This window comes from Hyperoodon ampullatus, assembly GCF_949752795.1.
Source record: "Hyperoodon ampullatus genome assembly, chromosome: 10".
Classification (NCBI taxonomy): domain Eukaryota; kingdom Metazoa; phylum Chordata; class Mammalia; order Artiodactyla; family Ziphiidae; genus Hyperoodon; species Hyperoodon ampullatus.
The window spans coordinates 26,868,553-26,889,070 of NC_136923.1; the positions used below are offsets into that span (position 1 = coordinate 26,868,553).

General features: G+C 42.9%; 1 protein-coding gene across 1 annotated transcript; it reads right to left on the bottom strand.

Annotated features, from left to right (window-relative positions):
* Positions 1 to 3,701: 3,701 nt before the first annotated feature.
* On the bottom strand, positions 3,702 to 19,443 carry SNTN (sentan, cilia apical structure protein; the record flags this gene model as incomplete). Its single annotated transcript, XM_079712581.1, has 4 exons — positions 3,702 to 3,860; positions 8,054 to 8,193; positions 17,080 to 17,114; positions 19,334 to 19,443. The coding sequence occupies 4 exons, from the start codon at positions 19,441 to 19,443 to the stop codon at positions 3,702 to 3,704; spliced, it is 444 nt and encodes a 147-aa protein (XP_079568707.1).
* Between the last annotated feature and the right edge of the window lie 1,075 nt (positions 19,444 to 20,518).

Here is a 20,518-nt window from a genome sequence, read left to right on the forward strand (position 1 = left end):
CCGCTTTACGCCAGAATTTGGTCATTTCAAAACTGTACCCCACAAAAGATCAAAGAGAAATCTGAATCCATGTGTCCTAGATTGAAATTAGAGGAAAGAGACTGGCACAATAAGTCTTTCCAGGCCAATTTGCTGGGTTACTTTCGCCCCTTGTCCGTGGACTGTGTCAGCTTTCGCCAGATTCAGTGAACTGGCCTTCCTTCTCTTAGCTCAGAATTCCGCTGAGAACCCTCGTTAGCTTTACCAGTGCCAAAGGTCAGCTGATGTGCAGGACTCCTGTTGGTTTCCTTCCAGCACTTTCCCCCTTTCTCAAAAAGGACTATTTAAAGCACAATTCCTGATCTCATACTTGGACCCATTTTTAGAGGCTAAAATAAAGAAAATTAGGGGTTCCAGGACTGGGTATGTTTCTGTCATGCTCACCAAATTGCAAGGGTGCTCACAGCTCTTGTCTAGGAAGATCTTAACTATATTTAATCACAGGAAACCTTCCCAGGGAGGCTCAGGTTTGCTCCTTTTATACAGTGATGCAAGAAAGGTTTTACCTGGAGTAACAAAGGAGATGATTCCATCAATTTCTATGTTTGCTGAGCCCATGCCTGAGAAGCAAATAACACTGCTCTTCTTATCCAAGTTATGGATTTTGTATTAGAGATTCTTATAATTTTCTGTCAGTCATTTCCTCCCTGGCTCCTCCCTTCCTTCTTTGAGAACCTGTCCATATACTTTGCAGAGTCAGTTCCCACAGGCCCTGCTGAGGGGGCATATGACTTGCATCCCTGAACACAGACAGCTAGATCTGGAATGATCCCTACTTGAATCCAGCCAATCAGGTTCTCACCCTGGGGGACTGGAATTGGGCTTCTGAGATGTTAGTGAGTGTTCGTTGAGCGTTTAAAGAGAGAAGTGAAGCCAGCAATGGGGACAATGTGTTTGGCTTTTGGGCCTAGAATCAGAAAAAAATAACACTGTAAATGTAAAATTTACATTTACAATGTAAATTTCATTTACATTGTAAATGTACATTTCATTTACATTCATTTACATTTACAGTGTAAAATTCACATACAGTAAAAAGCCAAAAACCAAAAACAACCAAAAAAACAGCTAGTCAAGAGGTACAGATAAAGAGAGAGGTAGAGATAGAAATGAGGGAGAGACCACATGCAGGCAGAAGCAGAGCCAAGAAACCAATTCACTGAAGAGACACTAAGAGCAAAATCTTGATTTTGCTTTCTATCGCGGTTTCCAATGTTTCGTGGACATTAGTTGCATTCTCTGCCCTTTCATTTTGTTATATGCTGCTGTACTTTGTTGATAAATACAACCTGTGCCTTTTTCCTTCGTGTGTGTGTGCGTATATGTGTATGTGTGTATGTGATTCCAGTGGGCTTTGTTCTTTGCAACCAAGGGATATCAGGATAGATTTGCATCCATAATCACCTGTGATGACCAGTAATATTTTCAAGATGGAACCTTTGTTTGAAGAGTAGAGCTCACGGTCCTGGGACCAGAACCAAGAGGTGAGGCTCCTGTGATCTAGTGTCTAAGCATAGTGCTCATCGATTTATCTGTCACGGATGCTCCAAGAGCTTTTGCTCTGTTTTCATTCTTTGCATCAGGCTAAAATAGATTCTATAATTGATTTCCCCCTCAGAGGAGTGTGATTTCCCATCTGGGATGGAGATTCATAAATCCTTTGGGAGCCCCAAGGGTTGGAATGGCTCCAAGATTCCTCCTCACACCATTGGCCAGGGTCTCTTTTTTCCTTTTCTGAAAGGTGTGAATCTGACCTTTCGATTGGTCAACAAAGTTGCCATATTCAGCTACTTGTGACTAAAATACAAAGGGCTTGGAGGGAGCACAGCCCACAGATTCTATTTGAGGAATGCCAAATGGTTCTCCAGGACCCAGCTGGTACCACGCTCTCTCTCACACAGTGCCTGAAATGTGCACAGTTATTTTTGTTGAATTATATTATTGCTCATGAAGAAGTCTAATATTAAAACAAAATTAACAATGCCCACAGAGAGGGCAGAGAACTCTCCAACCTGCCAGCTGTGTGACTTTGGGAAAATCAAAACCTCTGTGCTTTGGTTTCCTCATCTGTGAGATGATAATACTAATACCTACCTCAGAGGGTTATGATGGGAGTTAATATTTGTAAAGCCCCTAAAACAGTACCTGGCACATGGGTTGAGTCTTGTTGAACACACATTCCTCCTATTAAGATGGTGACAGAGTAAAGTCTGGGGCTTTCCATGACATGGTACATAAACTCTTGGACTTAGAATGCCTAAGGTTTGGAAAGTAAGGAGGACTAAGGAGTCGGGTCTTGGTGGATTTGGAACACTGCAATATGAGATAACGCTTCTCCAGACCAGGGTCAGAGGTCTCCCTTTGGAAAGGGATCCTTAACGTGTTGGGCTGGGAAGAAAAGAGGAGATGAGGGAGGGAACTCAGGAAGCTACAATAATATTATCATGAGTAAAAGTCTTTGTGCAAGTCTATCTCAAAGATTCAGGCGTTGATGGGTGTGTGTGTATAATTTAAACTCAGGAACATAGGTATAGTCATAGGGGCTGTGTGTCCTTAAGACATGCCCACCTTTAGATCATATTCTCAAGGAGTTGTTGGTTAAATCATGGCCAGAAATTATAAAAATATTGGGATTTGGGGGTTTTAAGTCATATTTATTTAGGTAGAATTCACATACAGTAAAATTCACCCTTTTTAGTGTGCAGTTCTAAGAGTTTGACAAATGTGTGCAGTCATGTAACCATCACCACAGTCAAGCTATAGAACATTCCCATCCCCCCTAAAAGTTCCTTTGTGCCTATTTGTGGACAACTCCATTTCCCACCTGCAGCGTGGCAAGCACCGCTCTTTTTTCCCTCCCCCTATAGTTTTGCCTTTTGCAGAATGTCAGTAGAGCTTATCTGACTTTGATCCCAGGTCTGGTGATAACAGCTCTTTTAGCATCCTGTAGCCCTTATCACAATTATAATTATACTGTATATACAATTGATTGATAAATTGTTCATAGCCTATTTCTACTGCTGGACTTCTGCAGGCATGTCTGAAGGCAGAGATTGGCTAGTTAATTACTGTATCCTCAGCAGTACCATCAAGTAGAGGTTCAACACACATTGTTTAATGAGTGAATGAAGGAGGGACTCAATGATTATAAGGAAAGTGCTCTAAGACACTACTGATGCAGCAAAAGCAATGCAATATTCAGTGGTATCAAATCTATCATATTGTAAAGCACCAGAGACTATATTATTTAAACATTTTTGAAGAGTATGCATAGACTTTTTAGTTACACTGGGTCTGAATATTAGCAATCAGAACCATCCTAGGCAACCCCAGGTTCATGATCAGTACTTTCAATTAATTAAAAATAAAATGAAAAAAATTTCAATAATTTAATACTGTCTTTTGCCATTAATTTGTCTAAATATATATTTAAAGCTATTTATTGCATTTTTTTTTTTTTTTTTTTTTTTTGCATTACGCGGGCCTCTCACTGTTGTGGCCTCTCCCGTTGCAGAGCACAGACTCCGGACACGCAGGCTCAGCAGCCATGGCTCACGGGCCCAGCTGCTCTGCGTCATGTGGGATTTTCCCGGACCGGGGCATGAACCCGTGTCCCCTGCATCGGCAGGCGGACTCTCAACCACTGCGCCACCAGGGAAGTCCTATTGCATAATTTTTACACTCCATATATCTTGTAGCAAATCTGACATTACAGTGATACTTAACAGTAAGATCATGAAATCCTCAAAATCCAGCTTACTTTCTGTATGTTCGTCGAGTTCAGAAAGGAGGTCTTTGTATCTTGGTTTGGTTTCTTGTCCCTGTAAGAATAAAGAAGAAAAAGCAAAAAAACCGAATTCATCATGCCACCTCGGTTTTACAGATAATACGCAATAGTAAACATGTTATTAACAACATGTCAAGTTGCTACCAGTGCTACTAGTTGAGCACTGTATTAAATCTTTTCAGGGGTTATCTCACTGAGTGCTCACAGTGACCTTATTGAATATGAACTATTATTTTCCCACCCTACAGAGGCAATGCCAGAGACTCAGTGAGAACGAAGTGATTTGCCCCAAGCTAGGCAGCTGTGAGTGTGGAACCAGGATTCAGCGCATTGGCTACCTGATTCTGGAGCCCACACTCAACTGCTACCCAACTCCTCTCCAGATACAGATACTGTTATGGTTTCAGAGTACAACCCCTTTGTTATTGGAGGTATCCACTATGTGCTCCACTGAGCATAAGATTATCCAGAAATATGGAATAAAATATGCTAAAAGAAAATATGTGCTTTGGAAGATTGTTCAGCCCTAAGTCTGATCATGAATCAAACCCAAGTTCATGGTCCTCAGCAACAGAGTGAAGGAAAACATGTGAAAACACCTAAATGGAGGGGATTTTCAGTTCCAGCCACAGCTCGTGAAATATCTTCCCAAGTGCATCAAAAATGTTAAGGTCATTTGATTCACTGCATTTAGTTTAACCCCAAACACTCATCCATGTGCTGGCTGCAAAAAAAACCATCACGGCAATGACTAAGGCACTTTAGGAGTGATGATACATTCCTCTTACAGGCTTAGACCTTTCATGTTTCTCTAGGCTGTTCCTCAAGAGGTCACACCTACCAGTGAGGGTGAAAGGACCTGTGTCTGTCTCCCTCCAGGAAGAGCTGGAGATAAGACATAGAGAGAAGCCCTTTACTAGGTAAAGCACTCTGTTTGCTCAAAGGTCAGAGATGGCTGGAGTATAATTGCTTTACAATGGTGTGTTAGTTTCTGCTTTATAACAAAGTGAATCAGCTATACATATACATATATCCCCATATCTCCTCCGTATTGCGTCTCCCTCCCACCCTCCCTATCCCATCCCTCTAGGTGGTCACAAAGCACCAAGCTGATCTCCCTGTGCTATGCGACTGCTTCCCACTAGCTATCTATTTTACATTTGGTAGTGTATATAAGTCCATGCCACTCTCTCACTTCGTTGCAGCTTACCCTTCCCCACTCCATGTCCTCAAGCCCATTCTCTATGTCTGCGTCTTTATTCCTGTCCTGCCCCTATGTTCTTCAGAACCATTTTTTTTTTAGATTCCATATATATGTGTTAGCGTACGGTATTTATTTTTCTCTTTCTGACTTACTTCACTCTGTATGACAGTCTCTAGGTTCATCCACCTCACTACAAATAACTCAATTTCATTTCTTTTTATGGCTGAGTAATATTCCATTGTATATATGTGCCACATCTTCTTTATCCATTCATCTGTCAGTGGACACTTATGTTACTTTCATGTCCTGGCTATTGTAAATAGTGCTGCAATGAACATTGTGGTACATGACTCTTTTTGAATTAATCGTTTTCTCAGGGTATATGCCCAGTAGAGGGATTGCTGGGTCATATGGCAGTTCTATTTTTAGTTTTTTAAGGAACCACCATACTCTTCTCCATAGTGGCTGTATCAATTTACATTCCCACCAACAGTGCAAGAGGGTTCCCTTTTCTCCACACCCTCTCCAGCATTTATTGTTTCTAGATTTTTTGATGATGGCCATTCTGAGTGGTGTGAGGTGATACCTCATTGTAGTTTTGATTTGCATTTCTCTGATGATTAGTGATGTTGAGCATCCTTTCATGTGTTTGGTGGCAATCTGTATGTCTTCTTTGGAGAAATGTCTATTTAGGTCTTCTGCCCATTTTGGGGTTGGGTTGTTTGTTTTTTTGATATTGAGCTGCAGGAGCTGCTTGTAAATTTTGGAGATTAATCCTTTGCCAGTTGCTTCATAGGCAAATATTTTCTCCCATTCTGAGGGTTGTCTTTTCGTCTTGTTTATGGTTTCCTTTGCTGTGCAAAAGCTTTTAAGTTTCATTAGGTCCTATTTGCTTATTTTTGTTTTTATTTCCATTTCTCCAGGAGGTGGGTCAAAAAAGATCTTGCTGCACACACTCCTTTTTAACTTCATTATGGAATAATTGACAAATATAATTGTATATATTTAAAGTGTACAGTGTGATGGTTTAATACACATGCGTTGTGGAAGGATTACCAAGATCAAGATAATTAACACATCCATCACCTCACAGAGGTAACTTGTGTGTGTGTGTGCGTGTGTGTGGGGCGAATGCTCAAGATCTACCTCAGTGACCTTCAAGCATGCAGTACCGTATTACTAACTATAGTCACCATGCTGTGCATTAGAGCCTCAGAACTTATTCTTCTTAAAGTTGGAAATTTGCACCCTCTGACCTATACCATGCCACTTTCCCCTCCCCCTAGCTCCTGGCAACCACCAATCTATTCACTGTTTCTATGAAACAGGCTATAAAAAAAATCACTTACTTGTGGAATTTAAAAAAAAAAAGCCGATTTCACACACACTCTTGAAACAATCATAGATTCACGGGAAGTTGTACCCTTGACCCAGCTTCCCCCAGTGGGTGGCACCTTATATAACTGTGGTATGCTAAAACCATATATATTTATATCTTAAAGGAACTATAATACTTCTTTTTTAAACGTCTCAGAATACACATAGAACCTGAGAGATTGTTTACTTTTAAGTTTTTTCTTGCTCAATCTACCATTAAATGTTGGTGGTTTAAGTTCTGTGTGAGGCCCTCCTTTTTTCTTATGCATTTTCCCTAGGCTACTATTTTCCAAAGTTTGAACATGTACTGCTGGTAGAATGTAACACAATTTTAGGTGATGCAAGAATAAATATTAAATAAGAATGAACAGTCATCTATATTTTTTTTACTACCTTTCACTTTTACCCACTGAATTTACATTTAAAATGGTGATAAAGGCTCCTTATAAAATAATTTTATTTAAGTAGAGTGTTCTCTTAACAAGTTCTAATTACATTATAATACAGGCTTTAGGCAGATATGGGAAAAATATTGAAGATGGTATTCAGGTGGCTGAAGTTTGAGAAAGATGGCTCTAGATGATTTAGGTCCCTTCCTTCTGTTCAGTAACCATTTTCATATTGCTCACTCTCACTGTTATAGATCTCTATCCTGATCTCCCTGCTCACATATCCTGTTGCTGTCCGAGTTTCTCCACCTGACAGTTTCAAGGACATCTTAAACTTGACACGTGCTAACAGAACTCATCACCTGCCCCCACCTCCCACCCCACCTCAAATCTGCTTATTCTCCAGCCTTCCCCTTCTCTGGAAATGGGACCACCACCCACTTCTTCCCACAGTCAGAACTGAGGTATCATTATTTGTCGCCCTTGCTCTTCAGCCTTCATGGTGATCAGATCCCGCTCATTTCACCTTCCAGATGCCTCCCATATTTGCCACCTTAGTCCAAACCAACATCTTTTGTTTGGATTCCTTCCCCACAGTTCCCCTTTTCTTCGTTTCACTCCCCATCCCAACCATAGTCTCATCTCCTACTGCAGCTGGTGTAATTTCTTCGACCTGGATTTAGAAACTTCCCTGGCTTCCTCCTGCCCTCACGCTATGCCTCTGTAGGAAGTGGCTTCTCTTCACCTCCCCGGCCTCCTCTTCCACTGCTTCCTACTTCCCTCCCTCTTCTCACCAACACTTACTGGCCCTCATAGGTCTTTGACATGCTTTATGCCAAATCCTCTGCCGGGAATGCCATCATTCTCATCCCGCACGCACCCCGCCCCCGGTCCCTGCTCACTCTTGATCTCGTTCTTCAGATCTTAGCTATACCTTAATTTCCCAGGAGCTCTTTTTTGACCACCAAGCCCAAGATGGTCCCTCTGTTTTATTCTCTCACTGCATGTTCTACTCTTTCACAGTCCTCTGACTATTTTTAATTACTTTTTCAGCACATCGCTCTACTCTGCCGGATTGTTAGTTTGTTCACTGCATTAACCCCAGTGCACAGCTCATTTCCTGGCATAGGGTAGGTGTCCAATAAACAGTTGTGGAATGAAGCAACATAATGGTGCCTTTGAGCTGGAGTTGTTGACTCTTTGGGCCAGCCGTTATGGTGTGGCCCCCTGTTTCTTGGTACCTATTAGTTCTCTTACCTCTGTGAAATTCCTAAATTGGGTTTGCAGTAGATTTTTGGCAGTAGCTTTCCCAAATTTACCATCAGGGTCAGAAAAGTTTCTGAAAATCATAGCGGCAGTGGTGATGGCTTTTTCCAGATCTGAACCCTCGTGTAGAGCTGTGAAAGAAGAAATGTACAACTGTGTAGCCTAGGTTAGAAATGACCCTTCCCCAGACATGAGGCTCTACCTTCCAGGGGAACTTAGGGAACAGGGCTGGAAGGTTTGTGTCAATGTGATCCTGGCCTTGGGCTCTTTGCCACCTATCTGGGAGTGGGACTTGGGGGTGTCTGATCCTTGATCTTTAAACCATGGAGAACAAAAGTTCCACAGTAGCAATTAGAATTAGTAGAATTAGGATGAGATTTATCACCCTCATCCCCTGTGACCTTGGGAAAACATCTGACCTCTCTAAGCCTTGATCTCCCGATGTGTAATTTCATTCAGTTATTCAACAAATATTTATAGAGCATCTACCGTGTGCTTGGCTCAGTCCCTGGCATTAAGGATACCTCATTGAATAAGACAAAGTCCTGCTCTTGTGGAGTTTATATGCTGTGTCAGATAGAGCATCACCACATGCCCGTGTGATAAAGGAGAATGATATCATGATAGACAAGGGATCTCTTTGAATCATGGCCTCAATCACAGTGATCTAGCTGGTTTCTCTGATTTAAATTCCTTGAAAGGATGGTACTAGCTCAGTCCCTTCCAGTGGGTAGCACACAGTGAACTCTGAGAAGTGCACGAAGGACAGTGAAGAAAATCCTTATCCTCTCTGTTCTCTCAGTCCCCAATATATCCCCCATTATAGAACTTTTCCTGCTTTACAGTTATTGCATGTTTAATCATCTTTCTCTCTAACTAGAATACAAGCTCCATGAGGCCAGAGATCATAGCTTTTTTTATCACTATATTCCCAGTGACCAGCACAAATGCCTGCGATGTAGTAGGTGCCAGTAAATGCTGTTGAATGAATGAATAGGAAGAAGAGAAAACAAAATCCAACACATTTCTGCCCAGGTAAAGTGCAACAATCATGGATTCAAAGAAAGATGATCAGTCAGATATTTGTGACTTTTGTATCGAGCACTCACTGTGTTTCTGGTACTTTCTGAGCTGTTCAGCACACAGAAGTGACACAACCAGATGTGGCCTCTGCCCTCATCTATATTACAATCTAGTGGGGTAATAAATAATAATCAAGAGGATATGTGTGTATACGTATATTTGTTTTATACATATTTGACAATTATTTATTTCTCCATATACACATATATTATGCATATTTGCAACTTGTATGAGGCAAAGAAGGTATAGAAACAGAAGAAATAGAAAATTACAGACTGGGTCTCAGAGGAAAAGTACTGAGATAGGTTGTCTTGGAAGCATCTATTATATAAGTAGATTAATATTTAATCTAAAACCAATACGGTGGGAAGGACCTGCCATGTAAAGGGTGGGGTGGGTCAGCCTGGGATTAGGGTTGTGTTGAGTGTTCCAGGCTCAGGGAACAGCATATGTGAAGGCTCAGATCAGGAGCCTGGCACATTGGAGGAGCTGAAAGGAGACAGTTGTGGCTAGAGTCTAGAAGCTGAAAGGGTGTTTCATTAGAAAGGTTGGCAGGGGCTAGACCATGCAGGGCTCCTAGGTTGTGGAAAGGAATCAGGATTTTCCATCACATGTAAAGAGAGGGCATTGAAAAATTTTAAGCATTTAGTTTTTTTTTTTTAATTAAAGTTCAATACACAACATGGTTAATCAACTATACCCCAATATAAAATAAAAAATTTTTAAAAAGTTAGATGGAATGACAAGAGTTAAGAGGAATGGATGAAGGGAAAACAACTGTGGACCTTCTCAGTTTTTACTGTATCTTTGAACAGGACTCCGACTAAATGGTAAATTGTGTATATAAACATCTGCCAAAGCATTCTAATCAATGTGTTCGCCTCTCTCTCTCTTGCATGAGGAAATGTGTGTCCTCTCCATCCCCGTGTCATTTCACCCACAATTAGGCCGAAGCTTGAGGCATTCAGACTTCCTGGTCCCACAAATGGATAACTCTTTTTTGCCCCTCACTCAAGAGTACCCACTTATTTGCTCCAAGCTAGAGCAAGTCAAGGACATGTGTGTAAGCAGCAATCTGGCTGGGATAGGAAGTTGGAGCTGCCATTTACTGTGCATCTATTGTGTGCCAGATACTTTAATAAATTGTATATTTACTTCTCATAACCACCATAGGGATTATTATACCATTTAAATTTTTATTGCGTTTTAAAACTTTTTATTTTGATATGATTATAAATTTACAGGAAATTGCCAATAAATATGCAAAAACAATCTCCCGCACCTGTTCCCCCAAGAAACATCTTGCATAATTACAGTACAACATCCAAAGCAAGAAACTGACATTGATACCATCCACAGTTTGTTCAGATTTTACCAGTTACATATGCACTCATCCTGTGTGTGTGTGTGTGTGTGTGTGTGTGTGTGTGGTTCTTGGCAATGTTACCAAATGTGTGCCTTTGTGTAACTATCACCACAATCAATATACAGAACTCTACCACCAACACACGATTCTCTCATAGTAACCCTTTGTAGTTACAGCCAATCTTTCTACCTGCCCCCTCCCCCATCCCTAACCCCTGGCAATCAATAATCTGTTCTCCATCTTCATATGTTACGAAACAACAAATGTTCTGTGAATGGAATCATACAGAAGTTCTCTGAGAATGGCTTTTTAAACTCAGCATCATTCCCTTGAGTTTTTTTTTCTTCTGTTTTTATTTTTTTATTGGGGTATAGTTGCTTTACAATGTTGTGATTCTGTTGCGTTTTTTAAAAAATAAATTTATTTATTTATTTATTTGATTTTTGACTGTGTTGGGTCTCCGTTGCTGTGAGCAGGTTTTCTCTAATTGCAGAGAGCAGAGCTACTCTTCGTTGCAGTGCACGGGCTTCTCATTGTCGTGGCTTCTCTTGCTGTGGAGCACGGGCTCTAGGCACGTGGGCTTCAGTAGTTGGGGCACGCTGGCTCAGTAGTTATGGCACACGGGCTTAGTTGCTCCGTGGTATGTGGGATCTTCCTGGACCAGGGCTTGAACCCATGTCCCCTGCATTGGCAGGTGGATTCTTAACCATTTCGCCACCAGGGAAGCCCCTCCCTTGCGTTTTATCCAAGTTGTTGCATGTATTGATGATATTTTCCTTTTCATTGAGTAGTATTCCATGATATGAATGTACCACATTCACCACCAAAGGACATTTGAGATGTTTACAGTATTGACTATTTTAGTCCCCTTCCCACATAAAGTTTAGAATAAGTTTGTCTGTTTTTGTTTTAAAAACAACTTGAATTTTGTTATATTTCATTAAACTTAGAGAGCAGCTTGGGGAGAACTGATATCTACTATGTTGACTCTTCCAACCCGTGAACACAGTACGTCTCTCCATGATTATACCATTGTATAGATGAAGAAGGGATAGGATCTTGCTGAGGACACATTAATAAGTGGCAGAGCTTGAGTTTGAATCCATGTTGAAAACATAAGCCTTAAGAAGATAGGAATGGGGCTTCCCTGGTGGCGCAGTGGTTGAGAGTCCGCCTGTCGATGCAGGGGACACGGGTTCGTGCCCCGGTCCGGGAAGATCCCACATGCCGCAGAGCGGCTGGGCCAGTGAGCCATGGCCGCTGAGCCTGCGCGTCCGGAGCCTGTGCTCCGCAATGGGAGAGGCCACAACAGTGAGAGGCCCACGTACAGCAAAAAAAAAAAAAAAAAAGAAGATAGGAATGTTTTGCCTGTCTCCTCTTCTGTGGAAACTTGAGCACTTAGAACAGTTCCTAGGATCTAGGAGGTGCTTCACAAATATCTGTCGAATCAGTATCTGCAGAATCTGTACCCTTAGCTTCTTACTCCTTGATTTCCTCTTTGGTTTCTGACCCTCAGTCTCATCCTGACCTGTGGCTTCTGTCTGCTAGTCCAGTGGCTGGCCCTCCATCTAGACTACTATCCCAGACTCAGAAAGTTCCCTGCTTCTTTGCGTTCAATTTTTAGCTCTTTTCCCTCCTATCCTTACACACCTCTTACCTTCACTTCTGCCACATCCTGAAACTCACATTTAAAATTGGGATTTTTTGGCTTTCCTGATGGCGCAGTGGTTGGAAGTCCGCCTGCCAGTGCAGGGGACACGGGTTTGAGTCCTGGTCTGGGAAGATCCCACATGCTACGGAGCAACTGAGCCCGTGCGCCACAACTACTGAGCCTGTGCTCTAGAGCCCGCGTGCCACAACTACTGAAGCCCATGCGCCACAACTACTGAGCCCACGTGCCTAGAGCCCATGCTCCGCAACAAGAGAAGCCACCACAATGAGAAGCCCGCACACCGCAACGAAGAGTAGCCCCTGCTCACTGCAAATAGAGAAAGCCCGCGTGCAGCAACAAAGACCCAACACAGCCAAAAATAAATAAATAAAATAAATAAATTTAAAAAATAGGGCTTCCCTGGTGGCGCAGTGGTTGAGAGTCCGCCTGCCGATGCAGGGGACACGGGTTGGTGCCCTGGTCCGGGAAGATCCCACATGCCGCGGAGTGGCTGGGCCCATGAGCCATGGCCGCTGAGCCTGCGCGTCCGGAGCCTGTGCTCCGCAACAGGAGAGGCCACAACAGTGAGAGGTCCACGTACCGCAAAAAAAAAAAAAAAAAAAAAAAAAAAATAAATAAATAAATAAAAAGTAAAATTGGGATTTTTTTCCTCAATTACCCAAGATTTTCCTGCTCATCAAAAACAAGGAGATGGCATATTTCTTTTAGCTCATGTCTCCCATTCCTGGGAGGTGGGGTTGAGGTGGGGAGGAGCTGCATGGCCGTAACTTGGCATTTAAGTGGCTAAAGAATAAACTCTGTTTATAAATAGTCTTGTTTTTAAGAAGCAAAGTGCTTAGAAGAAACACCTTAATTCCTTCGGAGGTAAATATCCCTTCTGTAACTTTTACCAGTTGATTTATTTATTCATAACCCAGAATAACCAGACAGGGCTTTAGTATGGGTTGTTCTGCTGGGTCTGAGACTTCTCATGGGGGACAGTAACCTCTTCCTCTCCTGGCTGTGCCCTTCTGGAAAGGAAAGGGTGAGCTTCCAAGCTGTGAGTGAGCTTGCAAGTAATGATAGACACCTTTCTTGCTTACTATGTGTCAGATGCCTTTCAAGCATAAGCTTATTTAATGCTTCATAAACCCAGAAAGGTAGGTACTATTTGTGTCTCTATTTTACATATTGGAAACTGACACATGGAGAGATTAAGAATCTTAAGGTCACATTGCTGCCGGGTGGCAGAGGAAAGATTCGAAAGTCTGCCTGCCTTCAAAGGCCATAGAAAGATCTGCCACTTTGGAATAATTCCTTCTAAGAGCATCTCCATGGAGGCTGCGGAACCAGACGTTTCCCAGTCCTCTGATGAAGTTCAGGTCTGACTGCTCTCTAAATGGGGACTCCATCTGGACTAGCCCACTTCTCTTCCTTCTCCTCCATTCACTTTAACACAGCATGCATTTTCCCTGAGTATAAAATAACATATGCTCGTGGTAAAAACCGAACTAGAAAAAAATTTAAAATAAAAGATAAAAACGAGCTCCGCTTATCCTACCAATACTGATGAGACTTTGTGAGGCGTTTTTTGGTTTCCTCTTTTTATGGTTGGGTTCTTCCCTTAGTAAACTCAGCATGTTGTCTCCTAACTCCTGCCCTGTCTGCCTCACAGAGTTGTGGGCGAATATGTGAAAGCATATCGTAAAGGGCGATGTGCCATTAAAAATGCAAAGGATTGATGTTTCTTTTTGGGTGTCTTTTATTGCCTCTCTTGCCTTTGGAATGGGGGTGGGGGTGTTAATCCAGGCACTTCATGTCCACATTTCCTGCTAGCTCCTACCTCACTTTTTATGCTTTAATAACACTAAACTGTCTGCAGTTCCTTACACACTCTGTGCTCCCAGCGAGTACTTATTGCTGGGCCTTGTCGTAGTTCTGGGGAGAGAGCAGTGAGCAGTATTAAGAGAACAGCTCCTTGGTTCCTGGAGCTTGCATTGTGATGGATGACTATGGAGCCCACGCTCTGTATGCCAGCCACTTCTTTATGGGATGTATATGATTTGACTCATTTAATTCTTTTTTCCTTTTTTTTTTTTTGCGGTACGCGGGCCTCTCACTGTTGTGGCCTCTCCCGTTGCGGAGCACAGGCTCCGGACGCGCAGGCTCAGCGGCCATGGCTCACGGGCCCAGCTGCTCCGCTGCAATGTGCGATCCTCCTGGACCGGGACACGAACCCGTGTCCCTTGCATCAGCAGGCGGACTCTCAACCACTGCACCACCAGGGAAGCCCTGATTCATTTAATTCTTACATCAGTCCTCCGAGGTGGGTTCCAGTATCACCTCCACTTTATAGATGAGGAAACTGAAGCACAGAGAGGTTAAGTAGCTTGCTCAAGGTCACACAGTCAGTCTGGTTCCTCACCGTGATGCATGCTACCTCTAGATCTTGCTCTTCAGGCAGTGTATCCTGCAGGATTCTTTCCCAAACCCTGGGATAGGGCTACCTGCCCCTCCTTTGTGCTTCTCTACTTCCCTAAACATAAGCTTGTCATAACCTTCAGACTGAAACACTGTTATTCTGTCTCAATTACCTTCTAGATCAGTGCTGTCCAAAAGAAATGTCATATGAGCCTGAATTATAATGAAATTTTTTCTAAGTAGCCACATTAAAAAAATAAAATGATGCAGATAAAATTATTTTAGAAATATATTATTTAACCCAATTTATCAAAATATCATTTCAGCATTGATCAACATGAACAAATTATTCAGATATGTTACACTTTTTCTTACTAAGTCTCTTAAATCTGTCATATATTTTACACTTACAGCACAATTCGATTCAAACTAACCACATTTTAAGTGTTCCATATCCACAGGTGGCTAGTGGCTATCATATTGGACAGTGCAGCTCTAGACTGTATGTTCCCTGAGGGCAGTCACTGCATCTTATTTATCATTGTATTCATTCCCAGGCCCTGGCGTGTTGTAGGCCTTAGCATAGACGTGTGCTGAACTGAGCTGACTTGAACTTGAGAACAATCCCTGCCTCTTTCTCTTCACCTGCCCTGGAAAGTGGAACCTAAAATGTGAAACATTTCATCTAGTGAGTTCCTAACACTTTAGTGTAGTAGAAACACAAACCTCAGTACAGCAAAGTGTCAGAATCACCTCATTTTAGAACTTTTCTTAATATTAGTTATTTTTTCAAACAAAGAAATGAAGACCTACAGGAGAAACATGGTTTTTCCCAGTATGCATCAGTCGTACATGGCAGAACTAAAAATTAGATCTCTTCTGTTTTCTTGCTAGATCGATAGTTTCCCCAGTACTCTAGCACTTTTCAAACTTTTCCACTATAAAACTACTTTGGATGCTACAGGCAAATACGTACTCAACACCCATTTCTATCCACCTCCCCCAAGAGATCAAGGGCATAAGTTCAAATAGCCAGAATTAAAAATGTGGGTTGGTACTGACTTCTATTCCATGATCTAGCCCTGCTTGATTTCAGTGAATAACACTTAAAATTACCATTGAATAAAATACATTCTGGCAAGATGAGCCATATTTATCCTGTGTTATCTTAAGGCCTGGGAATAAATGTGGCCCAATTGTCTACTGTAAGGAGTCTGGTGCCAGGAATGATGTGTGTGTGTGTGTGTGTGTGTGTGTGTGTGTGTGTCTGTGTGTCTGTGTGTCTGTGTATTGGTGGGCAGTGTGGATGATAGAGAGTTACACTCCCCTCTCAGCCTCTCAGAGGGGGCTGTTATATGAGAAATGTCATGGATATTTATCATGTCATGGACATGATATTTTGTCATTGACATTATCAAAAGTGCCTGAAATTGTGAAACAGAAATCATAGGTCTCTTGTGTTGTGATAGTGTAACAATAATATTCTCACCAAGATGAAGATTTATTTAAATAGAAATATAAAGCATCTCCTCTGGAGACATAGACCAGCCATCTAGGAGGAGGAAAAATAACAGCAATATAGTAGAATCCAGCTGTGCTTGTTACTCTATAAAGAAGCCACATGTTTGGAATAAGATAATGATCTCAGTACATGAGTATATTTTTTCTTATATTGTTATTTCCATGACAGTACTGTTGGCTCTAAAAATATTTTACCTATAAAATGGAATGCTGACGGCAAATGTTTACACCTTGGGAGTTTGCCACACTATGTTTTGCTCAATCAACAGAGGCAGTTGGGGACTGATTGCATCCTGAATACCACTGAAGGTTTATAAGTCACATGCTGACTTGGACACACTGAGGATACGGCCCATGGAGGGCCAACTGGCCATGGTGGGATGAACACTGAATTAGGAGTCAGGGATCCATGCTCCTATTATAGCTGGGCCTTTAAATTTGGGTGAGCTAATTCCTATCACTGGACCTCAATTTCCAAATGTTTAAAAAGAACATCAGGGACTTCCCTGATGGCGCAGTGGCTAAGAATCTGCCTGCCAATGCAAGGGACACAGGTTCAAGCCCTGGTCTGGGAATATCCCATGTGCCATGGAGCAACAAAGCCTGCGTGCCACAAGTAGTGATCCTGCGCTCTACAGCTCGCAAGCCACAACTATTGAAGCCCGCATGCCTAGAGCCCATGCTCCACAACAAAGAGAAGCCACCGCAATGAGAAGCCAGCACACCGCAAGGAAGAGTAGCCCCCGCTCGCCACAACTACAGAAAGCCCGCGCGCAGCAACAAAGACCCAATGCAACCAAAAATAAATAAACTTATTTAAAAAAAAAAGAATAAAAAGAACATCATAAATCTTGATGATTCATCTACAAGTTCTCTTACATCGTTGGCATTCTTTGGTGTCCTATTATTTTTAACTCTTGGCATGCTCTCATGGTAGAGAAGAAACACATACATCTCTGTCACACCAGGCCTTACCTTTTATTGAAGCCAGTTGTTTGGATATTGAAATGCTGCCAACAAAATGATAGAAACATAATGATTCTGGGAGTTTGGATATTGATATCAGCATCTAAAGTAGAGCAATATAATGATTTAAAAATTAATTTATTTTCAGTAAATCTGCCCTGAACGTCCTGGTGGAGCTGCCATCTGTCTTTCAAAATCCTTTCTCCCCTTGTCACATGGTAAAGAAGTACAATACTTGGCAATGGCTGGCCCACATATCCTAGCCTTTTGTGTAGCCTTTTGTGACCATATGGCCAAATGCCCTCCAATGGAAGAGGAGCAGAAGAGAAGTGGTCGCCTTCTATGCAGCCTCTTCCGTGCCCTTTCCTGTTTCCAGCCAATTAACACAGAAATTATCAGGAGTACTTTGGAAGCTGCATCTTGAAGCCACAAACCACATCAGCCTGTGTCCCTACATGGTGGCATGGAGTAGAACTGCCACCCACCTGGAACCCTGACTGAACTGTCACATGAAAAAGAAAAAAATAACTTCTTGTTCTGTAAAAGGCTGAGGATTTGAAGTGTTATTTGTTCCAGCAGCTTAGCCTACCTAAGAATCTACGTACTGTGCTGGGGCATGGGGACGCATCAGTGAATGACTGAGATGTTCCCACACTCTTGGGGCTTAGAGTCTAGTGCAGAAGGCAGATGTTCAACCCGTGATTCAATACAGAGCAATGGCAGAGCGCATACAGAGGGCAGGGAAGGACTAACCCAGTCTACAGGTCAGGGTAATGGTATTTTATCTCAACCAAATGAATCATTAGGTGAAGAAGGAGGAAGAGTGTTCCAAGCAGAGGGAACAGTGTGTGCTGAGCCCTGAAAGCGGGAGAAAGCATGGCAAGATTGAAGAACCAGAGGAAGAACAGTGTGGCTGGAACATGGAGAGGGAAGGAGATAGTGGTGGAAGAGGAGGCTGCAGTCAAGGGTCAGGACCAGAGCACTTGGAGTGAGCCTTAGGATGGACCCAGGTTGTTAGCCTAAGGGTAGTGGGAAGGAAAGGGGTGGCACGATCAGATTTGCATTTGGGGAAGTTATTCCACCTGATATATGGGAAGAAGAGTGGAAAGGGACCAGATGGGAGGCAGGGAGATGGACCTTGCTGCTCCCTTATAAAAAGTAAACAAGGGCTTCCCTGGTGGCGCAGTGGTTGAGAGTCCGCCTGCCGATGCAGGGGATGCAGGTTCGTGTCTCGGTCTGGGAGGATCCCACATGCCGCAGAGTGGCTGGGTCCGTAAGCCATGGCCGCTGAGCCTGTGCGTCCGGAGCCTGTGCTCCGCAATGGGAGAGGCCACAACAGTGAGAGACCCGCGTACCGCAAAAAAAAAAAAAAAAAAGCAAACAACATTTGCTTGATACTTCAACCCCCAGTGGCTGGAGTGGTTTGGAGAAAGCCAGTAAGAACAGTAGAACTTGGTCATATCTTTGACAGCTCTTTAAAGGGAACTTTTGGGTTCGAGATCTGGTTTGGCACTAACTCGTCAAGAGATCGTGACCTTTGGGGACCTCATTTTTCTTACTTGTAAAGTTAGGAAGCTGGACTCTATGATATCATGGACCTTTTATGGTCTTCTCCATGAGCTACCCCTAATTTTCAAAAAACTCTGCACCCTTATTATCTCCTTCATAGGACAAAGGATGTGCACTTTATCCTACGTACACTTTACACGACGTACACTTGCAACATGGCTCGTGTTATTTGCTTTTGCCACAATCTCCTCCATCAGAGTGTGAGGCCCTTGACAGCAAGAGTTCTGCAGATTCTCCATATCTCCTACCCCTGGCCCAGCAGAATATCTGGCACCTGTCAAGTGTTCAAAAACTTTTTTGAACTAAAGCAGGTCCCCTAAAGGGAATTACGTAAGAATATTTTTCATTTATTAGGCATAAATTCACACATTTGCATGATCCGGAACCATTTCCCTCTCTCATGGATAATCTGAAAGGATATGTCATACCCTTAAAAGCATTACCAATTTTGATTTACAAATGTTTTTCAAGAGGCAATCAAAGACATTTGTGTTAATTGTATCACTTTTTCAGTTTGCAATCAAAGCTGCAAATTTGTTCTCTTTAATTTTCCAACTCAGTTGAAAGCGGGATTGAGGTGGGTAACAGGCACCAAACTGGCACCATTTTGGCTACCAAGTTGTAGCCATGAACCCCGGAAATAGACCTGCAAGCTTAAATGAAACTCGATGAAGGAGAGCCAAGCGCCACTGACCTTCTGGGCATCGTCCTAGGTGCTAAAGTAGATTCTGCGGCTGCAGAAGGATTGGGCTCCCCTTCCAAGTGGAGTGCTTGGTTCTGGGTACTGTGCATACAGCCACACATACTCTGGTCTCCTGCTGTGTGTCGGCCCTTCCTAAGCGACAGTTACTTGCCCACTGTTACTATCGTCATTCGTTCCATGGCAACTATACAGTGGCCCTTGTAGAAGAGCCTTTCCCTAGAGTTATTTGTGGGCAGACATTAAACCAGTCATGCCATAGTCAACAAATATTTGAGTGTCTGCTGTGGGCCAGACACCGTACAAGGTACTGGGGACACAACAGTGAGAAAACTCAGACATGGACTTTGATCCCAGGGAGCTTAGGGGTCAAGACTGATATTAATCACGTAATCACAAAAGAAGTCACCCCTGTGACAATACCGTGCAAGGGGGATGCTATGAGGTTGGTGTCAGTCAGGGAGGTGAGGGAGACATCCCTGGGGAGGTGATGTTTGATGCCGAGTAGGAAGGAAGGAAGTAGGTGAAAGGGCAAAGGATCCATATTGTAGGCAGATGGAACAGCCTGTGGTAAACCCAGTGGCAGGAGGGAGTGTGGTGATTGGGAGGGACTGAAAGAAGGCCAGGGTAGCTGGACCAGAGAGGCTGAGGGGGAGGGAGCCTCCAGGTGAGGATGAAGAGGAGGCACGGTGACTGGACGGCACAGGACCTGGGAGGCCACGGTAGGGAATTTTCACTTTATGTCAAGAGAATAGGAAACCATTCGTGAGTTTTAGGCAAGGAGGCTGATAAACTTAGATTTACAGTCTGGAGACCTCACTCTGGCTTCAGTGTGAATAATGGTTTAGAGAAACGAACAGAGGAAATTCAGGAAGACCAGTAGGAAGGCTATTTCACTTGTGTTTGCTTAGAGCTTGTTCTGTAAAAGCTGGGGGATGTCAGCTCAGTCAAATGAGTCTGGGTCAGGGAAGACATGACCAGCGATTACTTAGATCACTGGTGAGTTGATGGGTGAGAGGAGATAGATCTCAAGAGAAGCCAGGAATAGTCATTGTTCCGGCTTCCGCCTGGCTCCAGGGACACTGCTGTCATTACTGCATCACTGGTCACTGCTCCAGCATATGGCCACTCCATTTGCTCATTGCTTGCTTCTCTTTATGGTTTTCTTTTCTGCCCTCC